The 24,275-nt window shown below is 29.2% G+C and overlaps 1 protein-coding gene across 2 annotated transcripts in view; it reads left to right on the top strand.

The window, feature by feature from the left end:
* Positions 1–429: 429 nt before the first annotated feature.
* LOC107442485 (partitioning defective 3 homolog) overlaps positions 430–24,275 on the top strand; it is a 106,657-nt gene continuing 82,811 nt past the window's right edge. For both annotated transcript variants that reach the window (XM_043047714.3, XM_043047713.3), the window contains exon 1: positions 430–1,918. In XM_043047714.3, coding sequence (XP_042903648.2) covers positions 1,799–1,918 — 120 coding nt within the window. In that variant the 5' untranslated portion in view covers positions 430–1,798. The remainder of the gene's footprint in view (positions 1,919–24,275) is intronic.

The raw sequence follows: 24,275 nt of genomic DNA, 5'->3' as shown, positions 1-24,275 counted from the left end.
TCATGTGATTTATCTGTCCTGTGAGAAGGCATGATCCGGTTGTCATTTTCATCAGTATTTTAACTACATAAAAATGAAAACTGAGCATTAAATAGTAACAAACAATTATAATTTAGTTTTAATTTTTAAAAAAAAAATTAATATATTTGCAGGATTTAAAACTAAATTTTCTCTATTATATAATAAATGATATTATATAATATATTATATACTGAATCAATCAAAAATATATACCCAAGAATTAAATCTTGAATTGTTTTCTTTTAATCGATAAATTTCTCAATAAACGCGGGTTGGAATATTTACAAAAGATGTACTATCTTTTTTCTCAGGTGACGAAGTGATAACAGTTCAAATTTTGGCGCTATAATGATTACCACTTGGCGTGTTTTTTCTTCTTTATCCCAACTTTCAATTTACGGCAACCTTACCTCCTTGTGTTTCCGAAATCCAAACCGCGCCGCTTCCCTGAAGTTCGAAAACTTCTAAAAAAGTGATGTGCGGCATTATTCCCTCTCAGTTCCAATGTAACAAAAGAGTTTTCAATGAAGTTGAACGTTTTTCTCTTTGGATAAGCTGCTGCCGCTAGGCATTCTACGTTACATCGAATCAGTGTAGTGTGGTCTAGTGTGACTTTTTATTGGATTTTTACTTTCCAAGTGTAAATTTCTCGATCAAGATATTGGTTCTAGCACGACAAATCATCTCATACGGAACCGTGGATTGAAACGTTGTTTACGGTTTGTGATCTTTTTGTGTATGATGTGTGATCAACATTTATTCAATTCAACATTTACCTTGGATTTAATTTGGAAAACATCTGACTAATATAAGTCATAAAATTACTACTCTGCAGTTAGTTTATGCCATTTTGTGGATAATTAGTCGCAAGTTCAATAATTGTTTTGGTAATTTACACGAGTCAAACGATTCTACCTCTATTTAGTCTCAAAACGTATTTGTAATAATTTATCCTCTGCCTCCAGCATTTAAACTAGTACCAAAGTTGAAGTTCAAATGAAATTGATGTTGAATTCCAAGTAATTCTAAGGTTGCATTTTAATTAATTTAGAAATTGCATTGCAATTAATTTAGAAATTCCTAAGTTGAATTACAACAATTTTAGAATTCTGACAATTTATTTCTGAACCAGACGATATCAGTTATCTTTTATATTAACTATTTTTGCAAAGATGTGTTTTGAATCAAGTAACACTAAACAAAAAGAGTCTTGTAGTTTATTTAAAATAGTAAATTTTATTCTGATTTGGCACCCTTTATAAGAATTAATCCCGTTACAGGTATCGATTGATTTTCTTTTAGCAGACGATTTCATTCACTTGATCAGACGAGATTAAAGTTTCAAAAATAATTCCACGTACTTTTTCCTTCGTGAGTAAATTATAATTTACCTTGAAACTCTTCTCAAGATGGGAAGAGTAACATAGCATCAAATGGAGCTTGAAAGCCCACAAACTTTTCATTGTGGATGAAGAGCTTTATCTAACTTTTCTTATTATTTAAAGCAGATTTGTGTGAATAGTTTCTTCGTATAGCTGAAGGCACGGTTTTTTTTTTGTTGCTCTTGTGGCGTCTGACTGCATTCGTTAGTGAGGCGCGAATAGCCTCTAGATACCGAAACTATGTGAAAAAAGATTTGTAGAATACTGCAGTATTCCTTTCTATTTTTTTCTTCCAAATCTTTATTTTATGGATCTTTAGTTTTTCCGGATGTGGGGGTGTGGGTGAAAGGTAATGATCGAGTGACGTCATTAGGAAGTTGGAAGAAAGGGGGAAGATGAAAGTGACGGTGAATTTTGGATCTGTTCGTGTCATAGTGCCATGTGGGAAAGGTGATTTACCAGTGAAGAAGCTGATGGATTTAGCTATTACTCGATATAAAAAAGCTACGGGAAAGGTAAGCCATACAATTTGTAATCTTTCCTTTTTTTTTGTTTAAAATTTAAATAACATAAACAAGTACAATTATTGAAATATTTATTCAACTATATAGTTCAATTAAAACTTTTAATAGTCATACAGTTTTGAAATACTGTTTGTCTTAATGCTGACAAGTGTGTAGCTGTTTCTACATTTTGAAGCGTTTGATTGATGTATGTGTACTGAGGGCTGTATTTTTTCTGAGGAGTGTTAATTATGTTAAAGAAGAAGATTTCATTAATTTTTTCACAATTTTAAATTGAGGGTTTTTTACTGTAACGTTGGATTTTAATATCGTTCATAAATGTGTAAAGTTTACATTTAACCGGATGCTAATTAAAACAAAATGTATTTTATCGATTCGAATTATTTTATAGCTGGAGAGTGAATTCGGGCTGTTATCCATGCATAAATTTTACGTAAATGTTGTAAATTTTATTTTAAGTATTTCATTTTTAGGATTATTAATCTGAATCGTGACTTTGAAATTCAAACTTTTTACTCTTAACCACCGCAATAAATTTGTAATTTAAATAAAATAAAATCGGTGCATCTTGATTCGATATTTGTAAACTATTATTCAAAATTACGATTTCAAATTGCAGTTTTTTATAGAAATAGTATTTGTAAACTACTGTAAGTAGTAGATAACGAATGCTTCTTCAAAAAAATTACTATTTTTCTCAAGAGTTTATTTATCACTGATAAGCAAACTGTACAAAGTATTAAACACTATGACATTTGATTGTAATGATTTAAAAGAAAAGTGATATTCTCCTATCTGCAAATTTTACTTTTTTTCTTAAATCTTAAACTGGTGTAATTTTCACTTATCTTTCATTAAATCTCACTCATCAAATATTTATAACTTCAGAGGAGTTTTTAAGTGAATCAATTGACTGATAAATGTTAAATGATATGTAATTTAATCAATATCGTATTTATGATCTATCAAGACTTGCTTGTTGAAATGGTTGTTTCTGCATGTGTTGAAGCTTGAGTTAGCTAAAGATTTTAAATGATGTTAACTAGTAGATAATTTAAAGATATACATACATCTTTTTTCTTTTCTTGATTCGATGTTTTATTTATTTCATTTTTTTAAAACTGGAATTTGACATAATTGTGTCAATAGTTTTCGATAATTAAAAATTTTGATCGGAAAAACAATGATTTTTAGTTAATTTGCATGTTGTTCTTGAATGAAATTATCGAATCTCTGACCAACAACCACCGACTGGCAGATAACGGGGGGAAACCCTAGTTAATTTGTAATGTTCCATAAGGGGAAATTCTGTGGCCACACCCGAATCTAAGTACTTAATATTATGAAAGGGGGAGTATGGGTCTTATTTTTAATTCTCTTATTTTGCAAATTAAATGAATATGATTCTTACATAAATATGATACTTAAATAAATTAATGTAGTTTAAAGAAAGTTGTTTTTTAAAATTAAGGTTAAAAAAAGCCATTTAGCTTAGCTCTCTTTGTGCACAAAGAGTGAAAGTATTTGAATTATTGAAATACAATAGTAGAAGGAAACTCAGAAATAGATCACAGCAGGCACCCCTCACCTTTTTTTATGGAGCATTCCTGCCTCCCCACTTCCGGTTCCCCTAAGCCCTTTCTTAGAAACTTGAAATTCCGTCAAGGTCGATCCTGGGCTTCCTACAACAAGAAATGTTTTTACCACCACATATGAATCAGTAGAAATGTGCTGGGGAATCGTACCTACACCCACCCCCCTTTTTTGTGTTTACAACAGTGTTTCTACTTATATACAGAAACAATTATTGCAGGACTGAGACGTGTTGTAAAATTCCCGTTTTTGTGAAATTGAGAAAAATCTACTCATAATTTCATAAAGTTAGGTCTTGTATTCCAAAATTTAAAGAAAAAAAAAAGTTTTTTTAAATTTTTTTTTAGTTTATTATAAAATTCCAAAAATTAGTGGTCTGTTCAGACTTTTTAGTAAAATTCTGTTTTCACAAATTTGTTAAAAAATTATCTCTAATTTTCTGAATTTAAAATTATTTACAGGCTCTTTTTTATTATTATCTAAGTAGTGTTTTTTTTCTTTTTCTTGGAGGAGGCAAACTAAAAGAAATCTTAATTTTCAATAGTTGCAGTTTTGTAATTAGGCATTGTCTCCTTTCATTTTACAACTATTAAATTTGATATGAAATGACAATTAAATTGTATTTATATCTGTATTTTAATTATTATAAATTTTTTAGCATTTTAACTCGAAAAAATACATGGCTAATTTATCTATATATTAATTATGCCTCCAAGTTAAAGGCACGCGTACTAGTCTTGCAATTAGCAACATTGCTTTAAACATTTATTGCATTTAAACTTATTTATTAAACTAGTTAATTTTTTTTTTTACTCTTTTAAAGGATAATTTCAATTTAATAATAACCAGATCTTTCGTTCATTTATGCTTAGATCAAGCGAGCGGACACATTCTACGTTATTCTTCGTATTTGGATTTTGTACTAAATTTTATATTTTAAAGTAACTAATTCATTTAATGCTTTAAAGTGCGATAACAATTACTATCTTTTCATTTTTGTTAGAGGAAAAGAAAATCTAGTTGTCACAAAAGTTTACCCTTGGGGTTGAAACGCTAAATCAAAGTTTGTCAAACAACTTCTGTCAGTAATTGAAATTTAATACTATAAAAAAAATATCAGTCCAAATTCATAAATTGCGTCATGTATTCAGCTTTGCATGTAGAATTTCAAGCAATATTACTTTTCTGATTTGATGCTTGGAGCACAAGTGCTAAAATCTTGAAGTAGTGTTCGTCTACCATTGACGTGACCCAGGTTCTAATCCCAGCGGTAACTGGTTGATACGAATTCTGCTCTCGACTCGCACAGGGAGCAGTATATCATCAGTGGAAGACCGATCATGGGTTAAAATTCTCTTGCCGCCTGGCTAACCGTGGGAGGGTTTTGTGGTTGTTTTCTTCATGCAACGCAAATTCGGGTTAATTCCATCAAAAAGTTCTTCACGAAAGCTTGTTCAATGTTTATATCAGGTGTTATCTAGTCCTAATACTTGATTCAGGAGTTACCTTGACTTCTAAGTACTGGGTAGAATTGCTAGGCCAAGAAGTTGAACATTGTTAGTCGTAAACACAAAATTGGATCGGCTGTTCAACGGCGTTTATAAAATATAAAGTAAAATCTGAACATAAAATTGTTATCAGGGGTCTGTCCAGGCATTTTGTGAAAGGTCCGTTTTTCGTTAAATTGTGAAAAAATTACTCACATTCTTTCAATCAGGGTCCGCTTTTATGAATTTGTGCAAATAGGGTCCGTTATTGCAAAACAAAAAAAAAAACTTTTTCAAGGAGTTTTTAAATTGTTAAGACATACAAGATTATGCTCAACACTGTAAAATTATAACTAAAAAAATGAAATTTTAAAAAATAAACAACAATTGCTAAATTAGAGATGCAACATACAAATATTTGGTATTTAGCCTATACTGCTGAACGCAAAATATTAATTTCGGACGAATAATGGAAGAATCGTCTGCCGAAGACAAAACTTAATTCGTTTACATCCATCTTTCCTGTTTTCTGCCCTGGAAAGGGTTTATTCGATTAACAAAATAATAATGAAGATAAAAAAATTTGTGAAGGGTCCGATTAAAAGAAAAATCATTTTGTGAAGGGTCCGTTTTTAAGTTAAAATATTTTGTGAAGGGTCCGTTTTTATGAAAAGATATTTTGTGAAGGGTCCGTTAACGGACCAAAATTTCTTCTAAACAGACCCCTGGTTATGTATACATAATATTTAAGTTTAAAGACTTGATTAATTTTCTATTCGAATACATAATGGCAAATCACTTAATTTAATCTATAAATTGCGAGTCATATTATTTGTCAAATTATTCTGTTGATTTCACGCAGTTTCACTATTAGTTTACGGTTACGTGCCATTTTTGGCATTCCATTGGTAATAATAATAATAATAAAAAAATGCTTACACGAAAAATATTTACACGATATTTCAGTCTTTTCTATTAGCTAGCCTACTTTTTAAAGTTGTTTGCGAGTTTTATTCTTCTAACTCGTTATAACCTAAATTTTTAGTGAATCGGATGCGATCATAAATATAAGAGGATGCGTCAAATATCGTGAATTGTCACGACATCATTCTTTGGGCGACATCATATAATGGAAATATGTATTACATTGTTGATTTTCGACATTGTTGGTATATTAATATTTTTTTTTTTCAACAGTCTACGTATAACATTCAGATTATTTTTACTGCTTTAATTTTTTAAGGCCTTGAAAATATTTATTTTTTGTCCCAATAATATTTTAGACTATCCTTCCGATTATAGAGGCCATCATTATTAAATGTCCTTGAATAGTTTAAAAAATAGTGGAGAAATTTAACAAAGTTGGAATTTTTGTAGGATAATTTGAAAATTTTTCATTTACATAATTATACAAAATTAATTTAGGTTTTTTACGGGTGACTTATTCAAATTATTTTATGAATTCGTGCATTGCACTATAAATTAAAACTTATTTCAGTTGTAGTACATAAATTCCTGAATAAAATTTATAAGTATGAATTTCATTTCAGTAATCATTTTTAAAAAAAAAAAAAATCTATTTAGAGTTGCTCAAACTGCATACTGTACGATAAATTACTTCAATTATTGCTAAAGTTTTTTAATGAAATTCAAACATTTCAGCTTGAAATTAGGATTTATATTATATTGCCTTGAGTTCATTAGGAATAGTTTAGATAAGTTATGTTTAATAAAAAACAACTGTTTATCCTGTGTCAATCCCTTAAAGGGTTTGCTTTCTTTAAATACATGGGATCTACGACCCCGAAAAACTTCAGTGATCTCCTTTTCCCCGCTTTCTTGCATCAGACTTATTTTACAGCACTATTTGATCAGTTTATGCTGGATTATTAGTTTGTTTTTAATGTGTCATTAAACTCTTATCTTTTATTCAATTATGGTGGAGGAATAATTCTTAGAGTTTCAAACTTTGAAGTTGTATTTTTTTTAAATAATTTTTCAATGAATAAAAAATTATGCTTAAAGCGAATTATATTCGATTGTTATATAGTTTGAATGTACGATTTAATAATAAAAAAAGGGTTGTTTTATAATATTTAAAATAAAATCGTGAATGAGGTATAAGTTTAAATATTATTTTTTTTACTCTTTATTTGTGATCAATAAAGAGTTAAAAGGCAGTTATGAAAATCTGACTAATTCTCATAGTTTACCTTTGTTAACTTAATACGTACGTTGAGGGACCTAAGTATAATAAGATTTCGCAGTGTTAAATGAAATTTAAACATTTGTTGCTTGGTTGTATTTATTTTCCTTCCCTTTTCTTTGTTGAACGATTGTGTTTATTTTGATATGCTATCTCGGAGGAAGCAGATCTTAAATTTAATTTCTGCCCTGATAAGATAGCATTTTTCTTGATCGTAAAATTCTCTGAGTTAAATGCACTATACCATTTCAAATGTGATACATAAATAAATGATTTAGGTTCTGATGGATAAATTATAGTGATAAAGAATTTAAAAAAATAAGATTTTCTAGACTTGAAGTTATCGCAATCTAATGTGTGAAAAACCACTGTCATTGGCAATGTGCAAAAATGTTGACATTTATAGGCGTAACAACAAAAAAATTATTGCAATTTCTACGTTTTTTTTTCTTTCTAATTTTCTTAAAACTATTGAAAACTCTTAAGGACTACAGGAATATTTAATTTCATGTGTTATTTTATGCCCTTTATTTTATGATACAATTTTGATAAAATTTTGCAGATTGGCTTCTAAATTTTACTATTTTGTTGCAATTTAAAAATAACCCATCTTTTTTCTTATATAGGACTTTTTTATATGTCCAATAATCAAGTTAAATTATTTTTTTTCGATTGTTTTAATAAACCCTATACAATTACATACATAGAAATATATTTATTTATTATACAAAGCTTTGGAATATGAATTAAAATTTTCATTTTTCAGTTTAATTGTTGTTTAGTGTTCTTTGTTTATTAAAAAAAAATGTTGCGTTGCATCAAAAAAAAAAAAAAAAATCTTTGCAGCATTGCATTATTGCTGCAAAAATTAAGCACTCAATGTTCTATAACACTGCTAAAGTTAACATTTTTACACTATATGTGCAAGTTATATTGCTAAGTTAATAATAGTTTGTAAGATTGAATAATTTAAATTTCATTTAGGAACCATTTTCAATTAAACAATATTTCGAGGTGAATAGAATCCATCAAAGTTCATCATGATAACAGTAGTTTTTCATAAATTGACCTCAGAATTAATTAATTACAGCTGTTGTCAACTCAGAAACAGAAGTTATGAAATTGCAACAATATCTGTTTTAAAAGATAAAACATTCTTTCGCGTCTTATCTTTCATTGTTTTGTAAGGAAAGCTATCAATGTCTGTACAAAAGAAAAAGGAAATAATGTCTTAATCGACTGAGCTATAAATCAATTTTCCAATTTTTATCTCCTATTATTTCAGCTTCAGTGCAAATAAATTGAAGTAACTTCAGTGTGTATATCTTTATAATATATATTGTATTACATTTATTTAGAGCTGTCACTGCTCACCATTATGTTCAAATGTTAAGTTATTGTTCAATGCGTCTTTTCTTATTATGAATGGATAATTCAACGTCCTTTCAAGTACTAACTTATATAAGTGTTCAACATTTTTAATTCTAGAATGCAACAGAAAAATCTATTATATTCCTTACAAAAAATCTGCTTCTTTTTTTTCATTTGATTTTATTATAATAATTTAGTGTTTGAAAATAACTGAAAATTATTCGGGTCAATTGAATGAAAATTATGTCATCCACTATTTAAATACTTCTTAAAATTCAAAATTTTTAAATACTTAAAATAACATTAATAAAATGTTTGTACCTTTTCGATACAGAATTTCTTCTTGGAATTCTGTGCAGAAGATAAATTGGTATAACAAGGAAAATATCATACAAAATACTTCTTAACATTTTGTGAAATATTTTTATAATTTTTTTTAGAAGATACCTAATGAGAGGTGTGTCTTCTGTGATTTTAAGGTTTGCTTCGTTTAGCATCAGGATAATTATTTCGAGGCTATTACCTGAGTTTCTTGAATAAACAAACCTTTCCTTGCCTCATTAGTTAATATAATCTGAATTATAATAAATGTTCACGTTTTACTTTTATTAAATATTTCGGAGTAATTATGCTCATAAATATGTAAACATTACTGAAAAATGTACTAGACTGTAAACTGTACCAAAATGGTCATATTTATAAAAAATTTTATGTCATCTAATGATAGCACATAAAACAGTTTTTATTTCCATGCTTAATAGCTGTTCAGAAAAATGTAGAACTTGCTTTTGGTTTAGTAAATATTTTGTTTTGGGATAATTTACGATTGATTTATAAAATATTGTTGTAATCAATATTGTTATAATCAATCTGTCTATATTTTATATCAGCAATTTATATGTTAACAAGGAAATCTTAAAGAAAGAAGCATCTAGAGCTGAAACTTATGGGATTTTTCTACCTGTTAAATTAAATCTCATTACTTTTCTGTTAACTTTTTCTGTAAATGTTATAGATTCAAGAGGGAGAAAAGCCGAAAAACATCAATCACGTTTAAAGATATAATCTCACTTTTCGTTATAAATTCATTGGATTATTCGAAAACTACCGTCTCTCCTGTTTGAAATTCTATCCTATTGCTGAATTTTGGCAACAGAAGGGCAGTTAGTGCTATGCCTCTCGTCTCAAACCAGCTGTAGTCTATTCATTTCCCCTTTTCATGGTTTCGCATTCAAAACACATAATCACTCTATACACGCTATGCTACACAGTCTTTGGCTTCAATGCCCCCGCCCATACCCTCATATCCCCCCTTTTTTAACGTTATTTTTTTGTTTTTATTAGCCTGCGGGTGGTGAAAGCCACCTGGCGGACCCTCTGCACTTCTGGTGCAATCCCTCTATCTTTTTTTTTTTTTTCCCGATGAGATCGACCAACCGGTCCGAAACGATTTATAAAAACGCACTGTCTCTTACCAAGGTTGGGTCACCATGAAAAGTAAGGTAGAGGAAAAAAAAAAATTAATGATTTTGGATCTTGTTTACCTCGGGGGTCAAGTAGGAATGTTTCGTGAACTTTCTTACGATTCACTTTCATGAAAGTTGCTGTGACCGTGAATCATAAATTTGACTGTTGAGTGCCTGGCCAAAAGCATAATGGAAGTTGCCTGTTGAGTTTTGACCAACATATCAGCGTGATTTGACCTCAGATTTTTAAGTTAATTTGAATCCTCCTGCATTTTATTGTTACTCTTGTTTTGTATTCCTCTCTCATGTCTTAATAAACTATCCTTTAATTTGTGTAATAAAAAACCCCAAAGTAAACTGTTATTTTTAAAATGCTCCATTTTTTTTGTTTAAATTTATATTAATAGATATTTATTTACCATCCTGGATGAACAGCCTATTTGAAGCTTCAAACTTATAACCGCACAGCAAAGGATAACTAACCTTTAGTTCGACTACGGTTGTTGATTTAATGATTAGTTCAGACCAACCCATTGTGGGAACCTTTATAGCAGAGATGCTCCGCCATTTTGTGGATAGCGGCCCACAAAAGCTAAAACACTGTAATCATTAACATAAACCACCAAAATTCAGGAAGTTTTTAGACTTCATTTTAAGTAATGCAACTAACATAACAAGACTTCACATATCTATTTGCTTGATAGTGATAAATTTAAAATATGATTTGGTCTCAAGCCACAGCCTTAAGCCAGACGTTTTTGGACACATTTGGAAGAATAAAAGTGAGTGGGGATTAATGGTCAGTGAAATAAAATTTATTATGGAGTCAAGGAGCACATAGCTGAAGGCTCTTATTAATAACAACATTTAAGAATATTTCTAATAATACTAATGCGTTTCCATTGAGTAATGTTTTTTTTTTTTTTTTTTTTTTTTTTTTTTTTTTTTTTTAAAGTGCATATATAGTTAAACAAATTATCTGAGCTGTTTTTTTTTTGTTGCATGCGACATTTTCTCTTCATGTTCATCAGCCGAGTCGACAGAGTAGTTATCTCAAAGGTATTCATAACAAATAGCCGAAATTAAAAGTATCGCGTAAAAGCTTTCGCTGTTAAAAGTTTCGCAATTAGCTAAAAAATATTAATTTATTAATTTCAAAAGCATGTTATTGTTATACTTTCTACACTGCGCGTAATTTCTCGAAACATATTTTGGAAACCTGTCGTTGATAATGTTCATGAGCCAAAAGTGCACTTTTTAAAGACAATCTTAATACACTTTCTTTTTTTTATTATTATTTACATTGTCTGATTCATTTCGTTCCATTTCTTTTGTCGATTAAAAATAATCTAAATTAAGTTTTGATTGACACAGTTGAATGCCAAATTTTATTTTATTCCGCCATTTCATGACACATAATCCAACGACTTGTATGGAAAATTAACCCACACGCAGCCAAGGAACAAAATTTTTCGATCGAATTTGTGTTGGCGAGAGATTGGCATCAGTTAATATCGTCAAATGAATAAATAAATAAAAACCATAAATGAAAGAGAAATTTATCGCTCTCTTTGCACCTTGTCCAACATTTATCAGAACTCATCAGTATGCTGACCAGCTGATATGGGCGGCCGCATTCCTCACGTCTAAAAAATATTAAAATAAAAAAAAAGAAAAAGAAAGATAAAAATAAGAGTATAAAGAAAAATATAAAATGTGAAAGGGAATCGGAAAGCTGCATTTAAGTATTCGGGTCTACAGGACAGGAACTTAATTGTGGTGTTTGACGGATAATGCAACACGTTTGTTATTTCGTGAACAATGTTGAATACGTGTTAATGTAGTTCCGAATTCTTGTATAAGTCCGTTGAATTCTAGAAAAAAAGACATTTTTGACACGCTGGAGTGGCAGTATAGAAATACGGAGTATGAGTTTATTTTCATGTAGAAAATAGTTAATGGGTACTTTCTAGCTAAAATATAATACGCAAAACAGCATAACTTGCAAATAATAGTATTAATAAAAATTTATTATTGTTCTTCAAATTAGTTACGAACTTTTTGTTGGAAAAAAAAACATAACAATTATAGCATTAATTCCAAAATGCAGAGGCTCTCAGTTTGAATGTCAGGAATTTTAGGTCGTTTTCAGTTATATAAGAAATATTAAGAAATATTTAAGAAATATTTTTAAAAAAAAATCAGAACTCTTACAAAACATATGTTTAAAATATAAGAAGTTTATGTACAGTAAAAAAGAAAAGACAAACTCTTTATTTTATAAAAAAAAGTAGTAAAGACCAGGGATCTGTTTAGAAGAAATTTGGGTCCGTTAACGGACCCTTCACAAAATATTTTAACTTAAAAACGGACCCTTCACAAAATTATTTTTCTTTTAATCGGACCCTTCACAATGTTGTTTATCTTCATTATTGTTTTGTTAAACGAATAAACCCTTCCCAGGGCAGAAATCAAGAAAGATGGATGTAAACGAATTGAGTTTTGTCTTCGGCAGACGATTCTTCCCGAAATGAATATTCGGCGTTCAGCAGTATAGACTAAATACCAAATATTTGTATGTTACATTGCTAATTTAGTACCTGCAATTGCTGTTTATTTTTTTAAATTAATTTTTTTAAATTAATTTTTTTAATTATAATTTTACAGTGTAGAGCATAATCTTGTATGTCTTTACAATTTAAAAACTCCTTGAAAAAGTTTTTTTTGCAATAACGGATCCTATTTGCACGAATTCATAAAAGCGGACCCTGGTTGAAAGAATGTGAGTAATTTTTTCACAATTTCACGAAAACCGGACCTTTCACAAAATGTCTGGACAGACCCCTGAAGACATAGTTAATGCATAACTAATTTTTAAAAAAAAATCCAAAAATATTACAATTATTTTGCATTTTAAACTTTGCTGTACTTTTCTTTCTCTTTTTCAAAACATCTTGGTTTACTTATTAAACCTAAGAGTAATTTTGTTAATTTTCATAAGAACAGAATTCATTATGGTTCTCGAAATCTGAATTATTTTTTCTATTACCCTCCTCAAAAAAGTTTGTGCAACCCTATTTGAAAAGATGATATTTTATATAAAATTTTATTTAAGTTTAGTTCATAAGGTTGTATATTCTTAACAAAATTGATCGAGGCTTTTCAATTAACTCTCTGATGTCCCTTCCTCTGATTTTGCCCTTATGCCATAGGGATATATGGAACGTACGTTCTATTTATCTGTTAATTAAAGACTGTATATCATTACTAATACAAGTTAAAAAAAAAAAAAGCACTTTTGTATTCTGTGAAAATTAGATTAACATTATTAAGACTTAAAATATTTTGTCCTTTACAAGCGATTTATAGGAATGTTGCCCAATAAAGTGTCTATGTATTGCAAAAATAATCAACCATAGTTTATAACTGACTTAAGAATATGGGGGTAATAGTGCATCACATCCGAAGATGTCGATGTTAAATTAAAGAAACTTATGAGACTTTTATTGGGTCTATTGCAGCACTATTATAAAAAGGAAAATGAAGCTAAAAAATCTTGTAAAAATTTTAACGCGCATTGGTAAAAATGTAATGTCATTTCAAATTATATTGTTTAGAATTTAAGAATTGCGTACCTGTACTTCAAGAGAAAGAAGATCACAGATACCCTCATATATGACCTATGACGTCAGCTCCAGCTGATGGTTTATAAGCAAAGTGGCTTGTTAAAGTTGAGCTAAGTTTCTCCACATAAGTTGGAATATTAATTAATGTGAAATTAATTAAATGCAGCTCCAATGCAGCTCAATTAAATGCACATCGAATTTATTGAAATAAAATTCTTTCTCGTTTACATTTTTGACTTAAATTTATTATTTGATTTTTTTTTTTTTTGTAACCGTGATATATTTTTTTTTTGTTTACCTGGCAACTTCGATGCATAATTAGTTTATGTTCTACATGATTTTATGTCTGTCTTTGTGTTAAGTAAGAAATATATAGTAAAAGAATTAAAATCCCTGTGAAAGAATCTTTGTGTAAGAATATCGAATGTGTTACTTAAGAGAATTAATGCTTGACGGACCTGGTTGACTCTAAATAGAATGGAAAGAACAGTTGGTAACATAAAGAAATGCCACGTTTCAACAACCAATCAGGATCCAGATACCTACAATACACCACTTGCAGGTATCCCATTGTGAAATTGTTAAAGTCCACAATTGGATACATGCAAGTGACGTCATCTGTAAATCGTGGTATTTGGCGATTCAGAAGCCAATCAGGTTTAACACACGCGCATGACGTCGCTTACAGGTATCCAATTAATTCTGATTTAAGTCACATGGTTAGGCATAATCACTTCACTTCTTCTCTACTTGCAAGTACAAATAAGTATAGGAATAAGCTACGTGAAATGTAATAAAGTTACTTTTTAGCTATTTTTTATGATTTTTATTTTTCTCACGTATAAACTTTTGTTTGATTCATCGCTTCTGGGGAAAAAAAGTCATACATGCATTTAAAATAATTTGCGTTTTCGATTTTTGAAATAGTGTTTTCATGGGCTGACCGTTCTTTTACATCTAGGCGTTGTCCAAAACGTTTTAAAAAGAGGTAATCTACATCATAATGCATTTGTAAACATCATATATCAGGAACACTTCTCACCGCAGATAAAACGAAAGTTGTTTATTCACTTTTAACAGGGAAATTGATGAGCAAGTTTCCTAACATAATGTTATAGTAACAATATGGGGTGTTATGCACTTTATATTCTCTAATTAATTTTGAAACGAGACAAAATAGGTATTAAGTTATTTCTTCACCGCCCATCATTCTATACAAAATGTTTAAAAAATCAGCCAAATGTTTGACCTTAAGTTTCCTGTTAGGAATAATCAAACCGTGATATCTTTTAGAAATATAAATGATTTTTTTTTAAATATATCGTTTTTAGAATTCGAATGTTTTATATTTTAATTAAAAATTTGTTAATACCTTTTTAAGAATTTGGTTTTAGGCTTAAAAACTTTTTATTTAGGATTTGTATGCCTCAGGCACCCAAACTATTGTACCTGAGCTATTATTGACTTCTTAATGTAAACATGAGTCATATCACCCCCAGGGTATTTATTTTAGTGACTTTTCTTCAGATTTAGTTTCTGAGGATTTGACATTCTTCCAGAAGAAATTTTTTTTTCCAGCACGATGGAATTTTTAAAATTTATTTTATCTGGATTATAAAAGAAAATACTGATGGAAAATATTATTATTAAATGAAGCTGGATCACAGTATCTTTTATAAACGTTATTTAAATTTTAAAACTTAAATTCTCTTTGCGTAATATTTTTAATTTTTAATTTATTTTTAAATTTAACTCTTAATTTAGCATTCTGCTATTTGTGTACTCTTTTTTATTGAAATTATTTGATCAAAATATTTTATGAAATTAATTTTATAATTAATAAATTAAAATATTTTAATTAAATATATTTTACACCTATATATTTAATTAAAATATTTAAATAAAAACTTTTCAAATAAATTTTTCATTGAAAACGCTTTACGCTTCTTTGAACTTACCTTACCTTTACCGATTTTTCAAAAATTTGTAAAATCTTCACTTCATTTAGAAAAGCATAATAAATATGTATTTAAGCATGAATCCATATAATTCAGTAAATTTTAATTAACCTCTTTGTTTAAAAAGGACGCTACCATGCTTCTTCTGCATCAAATGATTTAGTTTAGAATCATATCAATTGCATATACACAATTGTATTTATCAGTAATATGCCAAAAAATATACTAAATTCATAGCAACAGCAACTTCGTTCCTTTTAAGCTTGAGAATAAGACATTTTATTTTCACTAGCAAAATTTCTCAATCGCGCTAGACTACGATACAAATACAGGATTTAAGAATTCCACCTATATAACTCTAATGATAACGAAATAAAATTGTAAAAAAACCTATCACTCTTTTTTGATTTTTTGTAAGTAGTATTTATTAAAACATTTCGAAAAATTTAAAATTATTTTAGTGATAGAGATTTTTTTTTAAAGTTTTCTCTGTTTAAAACCTCAAAAGCATGACTTAATTAATCTTAATTATTTTTTACGTTAATGATCTAAACCAGGGGTTTCCAACTTACATGAGGCCGGGGGCCACAATTAAAAACAAAAATCAAATGGCGGGCCTCAACTTTATCAAAATTTTATGTAGGACTCTTTTATGTTTGACGGAACATTAAATATTACTCTCAGATTTTTACCAAGTTGTACAAAACAAAAGTATTGAATTACAAATTAAAATAAGAAGTAGATTTTTAAAAATATTTAATTGCATATTAAAAAATTTGGGCAACAATAACTTTAATGTGCACCCACGTATTAATCAATTTATGTGCTACAGATATCGAATTGTTAAGATATAAAACTTTAAAAAGGTTGATATTAAAACTTACATAGTAGCACACAAAATGTTCAATGACAAAATTGAGGTTTGTCTGCTGCAACCACCAGACAATAGATATTTACATTTTAAATTTAAAATTTACAAATGTGTGAGTAAATATTTTCGTCCAAAATGAGTGGTTTCAAAAAGTTAAATCGGAGGATTTCTTCGAGAAAATTTCTGATACACACATGCTAAATCATATTCACAAAATATAAAAAATGAAATAAAAAAGAGCAACATACACGATTATTTTTGTATTTGAATAAATATTTTCTTGGATGCAGAACCTGAGAAATAATTTTTTTTTGCACTGTTGGTATGATAAATTTCACAGAAACGGAGAAATTAGGTTTTTATTAACGAGAAAAGTATTTTAAACCCATATAGATTTTTTACGAAAATTGTCCGCAAAAAAAATGACAACTAATATATTATAATTTGCGGGCCACAAAAAAAGACTTCGCGGGCCGGATGCGGCCCCCGGGCCTCCAATTGTAAACCACTGATCTAAACCAATTTTTTTTATTTATTTACTTATTTTTTAAAGAAAGCAAATAAACTTGATAGAAATAGCTGATTTTAATAATTTCATTTAAATCATGGAATGCTTGCTTTTGACTAATCATTTTAACTTATTTCCACAACATTTACGGGTTTTATAACAAATAAAAAGAAATTAATTTCTTTTCCTCTTTTTATAGGTTTATAAATTAGTATCTTCAGTATTATAGATTAATTGGGCTCGTTTGACTATTTTAGTTCTGTTTTAAGATCATAATGGAATGTTATAAACAAAGTATTAATCCATTTTTTTAAAAAATAAAGCAAGTAAACTCGCAATAGAAATAAGTGATTTTACTCATTTCACTTAAACTTAAATCATGGAGCCGGGCAGGTGAACGAGCGGATAGCGTGCCTGACTGCGAAGCCATTAGATGCGGGCTCGAATCCCGCTCAGGGCATGGATGTTTCTCTTTTGTGTGTTGTCCTTTGTTGTGTGCGATGTGTGTGCGATGTTGTGTGCGATGTTGCGCACTCTATGAACGGGTATCTGTGTCAATGCGGCGGGGTCCATAGAGGCATTGCTAGCCTCTATGACTTAGGTCGTATAGAAATGTATTTAAAATCAGTTATGCATAACCTTTAAACAGCACCTAAACCACAGAAGCTTAAAAAAAGAAAGAAAAAAAAATTATAGTTGGGGACCAACATGAGTAATAACGCTGTAATTGTAATAAAACTTAAAGTGGTGTATTCAGATCTTAATTGAAAGCAATATGTTATGTAATTGTAATATTATAATTTTAATATTATAATTGCTTGTTGTAATAGGCAAAATTCGCAATATATTACACTGAATTATAGCTATTAATATAGCTTGCAAAAAGAAATTCTTACATTTAAGTTCAGAGTTTCACAAAATAATAAATAAATAAAACTTGGATGACCAGTAAAAAAAAGAAAGCTAATTAAAACAAATTTAACTGAAACAAATAAACTTTCTAATACAGCGGTATTTTTTTCCGGGGAAGAAAAAAAATACTTCATATATTTTTATTAATAATTAAAACTGTCCAGTAGCCAAGTCACACACTTCGCGGGCCAGTTTTGACCCGGTGCTGTCTAAAATCCCTGTCTAAAATATTAAATTCGCTCCAGACAGTTTTAACATATAACATTATGAAGTGATAAGGCATTAAATGCCATTAAAGGTATCAACTTTAGAAAAAAGAACTTACCTGAACGCTACCTTTTATCACCTTCAAGAAAGAAAAAAAAAAGGTGCGTTTTTGTTGTTTTCGGTTGGCTGGCTTTTGACTCACCCTTATGTAATTAAAGGATTTTTCAACCTTCACATCTTACCTGCCAATCTGTGATGTTTCGAAAAGGTTGCAGTTTCTTTTTTGTAACCACTTATTTGGGAAAACTCCACCAATGAATAAGGCACATCTAACTATTATTTCCGCCACGCGATGCTCACTATACCATTCAGTGCCTTAAATGTCTCTTTTTATTAAGTCCCCTTTTCTCTCCCTCCTTTTGGATCCGTGAAAAAAAAAAAGTAAATCGCAAAATGATAGAACAGAAGTGTCAATAAGGTTCAATTGTTTTTTTTGTTTATATTTTTGCTGTTTCTGAGAGTGCTTACTGTTTTTTTTCCCTTTGTTCTTTCGAATGGGTTAATTTTGGGTTCTGTTTTTTCTTTTTCTTTGAAGAGGGGATGGAAGAGATTAAAGAAGAAATTCAAGGTAAAGAAGCTTTCTTAATATTTTATTGGAATTTTAAGGTCTGTTGAACAATTATTTGAATTAAGTTGTTTGTAAATAAGAAATTTGTGCTGTCGAATTAAATAATTTATTTCAAGCAATTGTTTTGTTATAATTATGAGTTATTCAAAATTTACTAAAATTTAAAAAATTAAAATTAGTTAAGATTAGTTATAGACTAGCTCAAAAATTGTTTAAAAAATAATTTAAAAAGTTTTAATGTTCTTTTATTCAAAGCGAAAATTATTTATTAAATCCTCAAAAGGAAACAAAAATAGTAACAGAGTGATGCATTGTAAAAAAAAAAAAAATCCTTAATTTTTTTTCTCTCCAATATTCTCTTTCTACGTCAATTTTATTATATTTTCTTTCTCTTAAGATGGTTTAAAAATAATTTTATTCTTTTTAGTACGCTTATGATAAAATTGTATTAAAAAATTTACTTTATTTTATATTCTATTTATTTATTTATTTATTTATTTTTTAATAGCTTTCATATTATTTAATAATTGATTTTTTAAAATAATTTTTCGCAATTTTTTTTTAAAAAAGATAAACATATTTAAAAAATTGCGATTTCTCATTGTAAAATCTTATTATTTTAGTCTTATTTAACTATATATGATTATTTTATTTTGCCAAGTCTTTGAATTTCATAAATCCTAGTGGTTTGTGGTTGACGTAGGCCATTAAGGCATTGGGGGTGCTATTGTTCTTGTTTTTCTTTGGCGCCATCTATGGCCAAGAATTAGACTTCTGCCACACCCATACGTCACACCATATTATAGAGCGCAGCCATTTATACATCCATTTATTCATCCACACATCGTAATTTTGACATGAACCTGAGAAAGATCAATCTCCAATTCAGTACCCCCAGAGGTATAATTGGTTAAATCCTAGTGGGTGAAGGTACTAAAGGACAGTCTGAGAGTGTTTTCTTTGTGGAAGAAGGTTCCAAGTGTATTTGGTAATATGCTGTCGATGATAACGTTTGAAACCCTCTCACGTGGCTGCATATTCTACATAATTAAAAAAAAATCAGTTCAACATTGAATAATAATATCGGTATCTTGAGGTGTAATGCTATTCAATTTTGATAAAACGTTAAACTGAACCTCGTTTCCGTTAATCATAAAACATTATAATCTTGTAATCAAGTTTAAAAAGGACTTGACTATGGCTCTGTTGCAGGCAGCTAATTCGAACGATATTACGGTTCAAACGCACTGAAAATTCTAACAGTGCAGAATTACCCTATATAATTTAAAAGATCTTTTCGACCATATTTTTTTTCTCAGAATCTCTTCAAAATTTCTTCCCATTTCTTCGATGTTAATTGCTATTTTAATAAGTATGCTTGGCCATAATTTAGTCATTAGAAGGAAAGACAGGAAAATAATTCGTAACTCAAAATCTATTTACTATTTTAAATTGTCCCATTGTGAACATTAAAATACAATCTCTGCATGGTTATTTAGTGTTCCAATGCCCTACTTCAAATCTTACTCATGGAGTCTTCGTCATAAGGTAAAATGCCATAACATATTTGTCTAACAATTTAACTGAATGCAGCTTTTGAGAATTGTTTAGTTTATAAGGAAGGTTCATTTTTAGAAGATTATATGTCAACGCGTAGTGTGGCCGTCACGGTCAACGTTCAAGAGCGAATAGTACTTTATTTTTTCCTAACCCATTTATTTTTGTATCCTCTTCATTCCAAAAGCAGTTGAATCTTGCATTATTATTTATTTTAATTCCGCCCCTTTTTCTTGAGTTGTTACAAGGGATTATTAAGTCTCGCTTGATTATGAAAGTTTTGTGAGTGGGAATGGCAACTTCATGGCGTTCAGCCTGCCATGACCGACTATCTTAATCTCTTGCTTTCTTTTCACTTGTTCCTCGTGTGTTCAGATCTGTCATCATCCGCTTATATTTGTATTTGAATAATGTATGTAATGGTTATTTTAATTAGATTTTCTTTATAATATTTCATAAGCATCCTAAAATGTGGGATCAATAAACTATGAAACGTATTTGATAATTCTTTCGCATCAAATTTAAAGACCACAGATTATTGCTTTTATTGTATTTACCTGAAATACTTTTTCATCATGGTAAATAATTTCTTTTGCAATACCCTATCTCAGTATTATAAGTAGAAAAACAGAAAATCCACCACAGGCTTTGTTTTTTATTCTTACTTTAAGTTTCAAAAGTTATTTACAAGTACCAATGAAAAATAAAGAAAAAAAAAGGCGAAAGAAAGCAGGCCTATTGTTAGAATTAAAATGGCAAAAAATTTACGTTTTTTTTTTTTTTTTTTTCAATTTAGGCTTAATCTAATCAGCAAGCCACGAAACTTGGTGCTGAAGTTATCAGGGGTCTGTCGTAATAGATCCGGTTTTCGTGAAATTGTGAAAAAATTACTCACATTCTTTCAACCAGGGTCCGCTTTTATGAATTTGTGCAAATAGAGTCCGGTTTACTGCAAAAAAAATTTTTCAAGGAGTTTTTAAATTGTAATTGTACAAGATTATGCTCGGCACTGTAAAATTATAATAAAAAAATAAAATTTTCCAAAGTAAACAGCAATTGCTGCTTCTAAATTAGAGATACAACATACAAATATTTGGCAACATACAAATATAAACATACAAGTATTTAGCCCATACTGCTGAACGCAAAAGATTAATTTCGGACGAATAATGGAAGAATCGTCTGCCGAAGACAAAACTTATTCGTTTACACCCATCTTTCTTGTTTTCTGCCCTGGGAAGGGTTTATTCGATTAACAAAACAATAATGAAGATAAACAAATTTGTGAAGGGTCCGTTTTTATGAAAAGATATTTTGTGAAGAACAGACCCCTGGTTATATATATATATATATAAATACAAAAAAAACATGAAGAAAGTTAAGAAAAACAATAAGTTTCATTCACAAATGAAGAATATCGAGAGCTGCCTGCCCCGTTGGTTTGCCTTTAAATTTAAACTTCATCAAACACGCAGATTCTTTAATATATTATCTATGCAGAGTTTATTTTTCTTTGTTTAATATTTTTCAAACTTTTATTGCCACCATTCTATAAAAAATAGTTCTTTCTTTTCTTTGAGTTGTTCGTTTTTTGTTTTCATTATCCTTTTAAAGCCCGATTTAGAATTTAATTGTGGCGTGTTTGAATTAAAATGGATTATTTTTTATGTTATTTTAATGGCTTTTTTGACATATATTAACTTAAATAGGAGATAAATTTAAAGCTAAATGAAATGAGGACAAGATTCATAATTAGATTGTATTTTAATCCACGAATTATTTTCATTTTTTTCGTCATTCAGTTTTTTTAATTTTAAATCTTTTAAATGACATTTTATCGGTGATAATAAAATATGATAATACCCTGCCTATTCTAATGATGTCGATTTCATTTTTGAAATCGTCTCTTCATAATTCACGCGAAGACAATTTTCTGAAACATTTGGTGCGAAGAACTACAAGAATAATTCAGATTTTAAATATTTTTTTTAAATACTAAAACATCATTAAATTTGTTTAAAAGTTTTTATTATCATTTGACCTTTCCTTAAATTTATCATGAAGATTAGAAAAATGCTAAAAAATAACTATGAAAAATATTAAATTTCTTGTTCTTAACTATAATTTAATTATGTAATCAGGAGAAATATTTTGGTACTTTAATAATTCTTATAAAATTTTGAGGGAATCATGGATTATTTTATTAGAAAAATTCTGCTCCTCATAATTTAAGACAAATTTCATCGCATAAAAGCTGTTGTTTTAGTTTTATTTAAACAATTTTATGATATACCATTGGCAAAACATTAAAAAAAAAACTGCACGGCATAGTTGAGCATAAGAATTAACTTATTAATTTTATCAGCAAAAAAAAAAAATATTCTTTGGTCTTTTATAATATCTATTTTAGCATACTTAAAATCTATTTTTTACAATTTGTATTTCTTTAGTCTCTGATTCTAAATCCATGTAACCTAAAAATAACCATTTACGCCGGAATCAAAGTTCAGGTTACAAGCACCGAATTTTTATTTGTTTCCTAACTCACTAACCTATTTCTTTAGCACAGGTTGTTTTGAGAATTTTATTATTTCTATTTAGAGTTATTAATTAAAAAAAAGGAGAAAAATGAACCCAACCATAAAAATATAGTGCTAAAGCTACATTTTTTATTATACTTTCCTCACATTAATGATTCTACATTCGTATTTGGTAATTTTTCAATGTGAAGCCTTATAACTTTCTTTGTTGTTAATAATTCGCCTGATAAAATTCAGTGGGCTGCAAGAAGATCATCATTCAAGGAAATGCACGTATGTTCCTCCATTAAAAAAAAGTTTCTAACGGAGAAATTAAAAACGTGTTTCAAAACATTCTTTAATAGTACTCTCACGTATTTGCCTCCGATTCGCAGTCTGCTGGGCCATTCTGATTTAGAATTCAAATTAGTCTGCTTTTTCGGCTTCACTCCTCATTGTACTGTCCAGTTTTTTAATGGTTAAAAGAATGATTTATGAACGTGATTGTTATGAAGAGATAGTTAAGTTTTCATTGCCCCAAGCGACATCTTCTTGGTTAGTTAAATTGCAGTTTTTTTTCTTAATAGCTTAGAAAATAAATGAGCTTCTATTGAATTTCGCTCTGTTCTTTTTACTTCAAAAAAATGTAGAAAGTAATAATTTTATTGTGTTCTTAAATTAATTCACTTGAATATAATCTTGTGCACGTTATTACGGTAACTGTAAGAAAGGATAGGAGTAAAGGGACACCGTAACGGTTGATTAAATGGCGCAGTTTTTAATAATTTATTTTGACTAACTGAAGGATAGTACGTTCTCTGAGTTTGGTCTGTTGTACAGAGATATCTACATTTTTACTTGAATACTAATATTAAAAATTTGCTCTGTTGAGGTGTCATTTTCTGACTCTTTTAGCGGCCACCCTGTGAATGATTAAAATATTAGTGTTTAAATTATCTGGAAAAAAAATATAAATTTGTTTTCGTAATTCGTTTTCGTTGCGTGTTTAAAACAATTTTAAAAAAAATATTTTGTTTTATGACGTAGCTTAATAACATTTTGTCATCGTAAAAACAGAATTTTTCTTTACCAAAATTCTATTCATGTATCAAGGAGTCATTTAGGACAGTGTTTCCCAACCCCCGGTCCACGGACCGGTACCGGTCCGTGGATCAAATGGTACCGGGCTGCCCCATTTCATTGAAACTGAATTTAAATTCCTAGGTTTATACCCCAAATTAAAAATATCTGTGTTCCATTAAAATTTTATTTATTTAAAAAAGGGGGGGGGGGCGAAGGTAGATTACCCAGAGATTGGCAGAATACCCCGAGATTGCCACCACAGCACTCAAATCCTTATTGCCATTTCCGACAAGCTATCAGTGTAAAGCGGGGTTTTCTGCAGTAACGAGAGCCAAAACAAAGCAACGGAATAAACA

Source organism: Parasteatoda tepidariorum, chromosome 2 (genome assembly GCF_982258835.1).
Source record: "Parasteatoda tepidariorum strain Cologne lab strain chromosome 2, Ptep-v5.0, whole genome shotgun sequence".
Classification (NCBI taxonomy): domain Eukaryota; kingdom Metazoa; phylum Arthropoda; class Arachnida; order Araneae; family Theridiidae; genus Parasteatoda; species Parasteatoda tepidariorum.
Note: the sequence above shows the minus strand (reverse complement) of the source record. Positions and strands in the feature narration are given on the sequence as shown.